This window comes from Colobus angolensis, unplaced genomic scaffold (assembly GCF_000951035.1).
Source record: "Colobus angolensis palliatus isolate OR3802 unplaced genomic scaffold, Cang.pa_1.0 Scaffold152, whole genome shotgun sequence".
In the NCBI taxonomy this organism is placed as follows: Eukaryota; Metazoa; Chordata; class Mammalia; order Primates; family Cercopithecidae; genus Colobus; species Colobus angolensis.
The window spans coordinates 1,144,745-1,147,709 of NW_012114622.1; the positions used below are offsets into that span (position 1 = coordinate 1,144,745).

General features: G+C 50.1%; 1 protein-coding gene across 4 annotated transcripts in view; it reads right to left on the reverse strand.

Moving 5' to 3' along the window:
• Positions 1-1,971, reverse strand: part of BDNF (brain-derived neurotrophic factor) — a 77,449-nt gene extending 75,478 nt beyond the window's left edge. Inside the window, exon 1 of one of the 4 annotated variants that reach the window (XM_011936311.1) lies at positions 1,634-1,971. In XM_011936311.1, coding sequence (XP_011791701.1) covers positions 1,634-1,636 — 3 coding nt within the window. In that variant the 5' untranslated portion in view covers positions 1,637-1,971. Of the gene's footprint in view, positions 1-562; positions 997-1,633 lie in introns of those variants that run through there. The other 3 variants (XM_011936315.1, XM_011936314.1, XM_011936313.1) reach the window with 3 other exon arrangements.
• Between the last annotated feature and the right edge of the window lie 994 nt (positions 1,972-2,965).

Consider the following 2,965-nt stretch of genomic DNA (forward strand, 5'->3'; position numbering starts at 1 on the left):
AGAGAGAATGAATCCTTCTCACTAGAAGAGCTGAAATTACCTTGATTCATTTTTGTGTTGGAGGTTTAGCTTTACCTCCTTCCCTCTTCCCAACCTCCACCTCCTGTTTCCCCACTGCACACCACCTCCACCGCCTAATTCTAAATGCTACAAAGTCAAATCTTAGGAAATCGAACGTTGTGCAAAAGCTTCATAATTAGTAATGAATCTACTGTACACACACACACGCGCACGCACACACACACCAGCAAAGAGAACGGAAAAGAAGGAGGTGAAGGGGAGAAAAAGAGAGATAAATCTTACATTTGAATCAGACATTTGCAGGTCCAAGTTAACTAAACTCATTATATCCGCAGGAAGACTGAGTTTCTTTTTTTTTTCCTTCTCGCTTTGCCCCAGGGTTCTCACCTAGGGCAATTCAAACTGAGCAAATACCAAGAAACAACCCCCTCTCATGCTCCCCCTCTACCTCCTCCCCTCCACCACGCGTCCTCTCCGGAAGACAGAGTATCAAAATAGCTCAAGAATTGGGGATGCAGGGGGTCCCCGCCCCGGTGCTTACCTTCTTTGCGGCTTACACCACCCCGGTGGCTAGATCCTGGAGATAAACACTTGCATTTCCCAAAGTTAACCCAGTATACCAACCCGGAGCTTGCCAAGAGTCTATTCCAGCCTACACCGCTAGGAAGCCAACTTCAGCGAGCTCAATGAGGGGACCAAACTGGGGCTCGCTTTCCAAACGCTCCGCTCCAAAATCTGACTCTCTCTTCAGCCCCGATCTCAGTGTGAGCCGAACCTCAGAAAAGACGCTTTTTAAGGGCGACACGGGGTTGGCTTTACAGCGGGGCCAAGAAGACTACCTGGGGGTACCGCCACCTCGGACAAATCCGTTGGCTCTGTCCAAGGTGCTGAATGGACTCCGATCGCCTGGATTACACACCCAGCACAGCAGGAGGAAAAGGCTTTAAAATCTCTAATTAAGTGATACTTGATATTGCTCTAGACGGTTTCTTCCACTTCCTTACGTTTTGTCACGTGCGGATGGCTTTGCCAAAGCCATTCGGTTAATAGGTGATCACATGTTGATGAGAACCTTTTCTTCTACGAGAGGATTACCCATTTCATTACCGGTGATATGCACTTCTGACTTATTTCTCTCCCCCCAACCGCAACCCCCATCTACACCTAAACTCCCAGTCTCTACCCCACCCTTATCCCCACTCCACCCCCTAACCCCAACCTCTAACGGCATTATTGTTTTTAGATGGAAATCAACCCCCTTGCAAATGTCAATTATATGCCCACATATAAATCATAGAATATGATCATACACCATACACATAAAGAAAAAGAATGGAATGCAAGACGGCTGAGAGACAAACATCAGCCTTGAACAACCAATATAACATCCCCCCCCCAACCCGGCTCCAAGTTTGTTCCACGCAGCTCCACATAGCTGTGTTAAATCTCAAATGATTCCAATTAAAGTTGCACTGTGTAAAAACCCGATTCCCCTGGCCTGAGTAGCTGCTGTTCTTTGGCGTGTGAAGTGCTAGGAAGAGCCGTGATATGCCCGTTGTTAAGCAACATGTCAAGATTTTTCAATTATAATGCAGGGTTTATTGCTACTCACCATTGTGCCTTTGCTGTCCTGGAGACTCAAGTGTCTTAAAATCTCGTCTCCCCAACAGATGCTGGAAGGTAATGTGTCTTGTTTGAAGTCATCATGTGAGAAGTTCGGCTTTGCTCAGTGGATCGCCCACCACTTGGTGTGACTTATGAATCTAATAACCCTTTGCAATATCCGCAAGCTTAAACTCTCAACCACCTTGGCGACTACAGAAGACAAAGCAACTGGCATCGATGTCGAAAAACCTATAAATTTACGTAAACGCCCTCACTCCTACAGACACGTTTCCTTTTGAGTTCTTACGTGATTCTAATGAATGAGCGAGGTTACCAATGATTGCCCAACTGCCCTGCTATGTATGTAGCAGGTGTTTCCTAGGGCTGACTTCTAACCGCCCGTCACTGGGTCCTGGCACAGAAAGTTCCCAGAGAAAGTGAGGAGTTTCAGGGTACCCCTGCAAAAAAAAAAAAAAAAAAAAAAAAAAAAAAACAGAAACAAAAACCCAGCCTGCACACCGCTCCCTTGCCCACTACCCAGGTCACACCTGGGGCTCCGGCGAAGCTGAATTCGGCTCGGGAGATTTCCCAGGTAAGAAAACCTTCGCCTTGTCAGGCTAGGGCGGGAAGACCGCTGGGGAACTTGTTGCTTATCAGCGCCAGCGGACTACCGCTTTAATAATAATACCAGAAAAGCGCAGAAGGGAGGGGGTGGGGGGCGGTAACGGCGACGACTAACCTTGCTGTTTACGTGACCGACTCACTGTGACTCCCTGGGTAAAAAAAGGAAACTTCTTAGAAAAGTTCGTGCCCCTCCCCCTCCCCCATCATGACTAAGGGTCTCCAGCCGATGAGGTCGTGAGTGATGATCAAATGGGGACTGGGGGAAGGGGGGCGAGTAAGTGACTTGTCCTTGGGAACATCTGCATGCGTCGAAGCGCTCATCAGCCCAACAACTTTCCCTTTTCCTCTTAGGTACTGATGACTAGGCGAGAGGCACCAAGGCGAGCCACTAGTTGCCCACAGGAACCTGTGTAAGCCGAGCTCTCGAGCGGCTGAGTTGAATGAAGTTATGACTGCGTTTGCTTTAATGGGTTATGGCTTCCCAAATGTGAGTTAACAGCCCCGGTGCGCAGCTAGGTCGGAAGGCTAGCCGCGGAGAGCGGAGCCGCGGGCCAAGGCAGGGAGGGGAGGGGAGGCGGCAGGTTGGGCGCTCCGCGGCTGCTTAGTGCTGCTTCCTCGGAGTCGCTTCCTTATCCTGCGGGGGCTGCCCCGCCGCCGGGGTGCCGGGGTGAGTGCTGCCAGCGCCGCGCCCCGGCCAGGGAGCCCCACACCATCA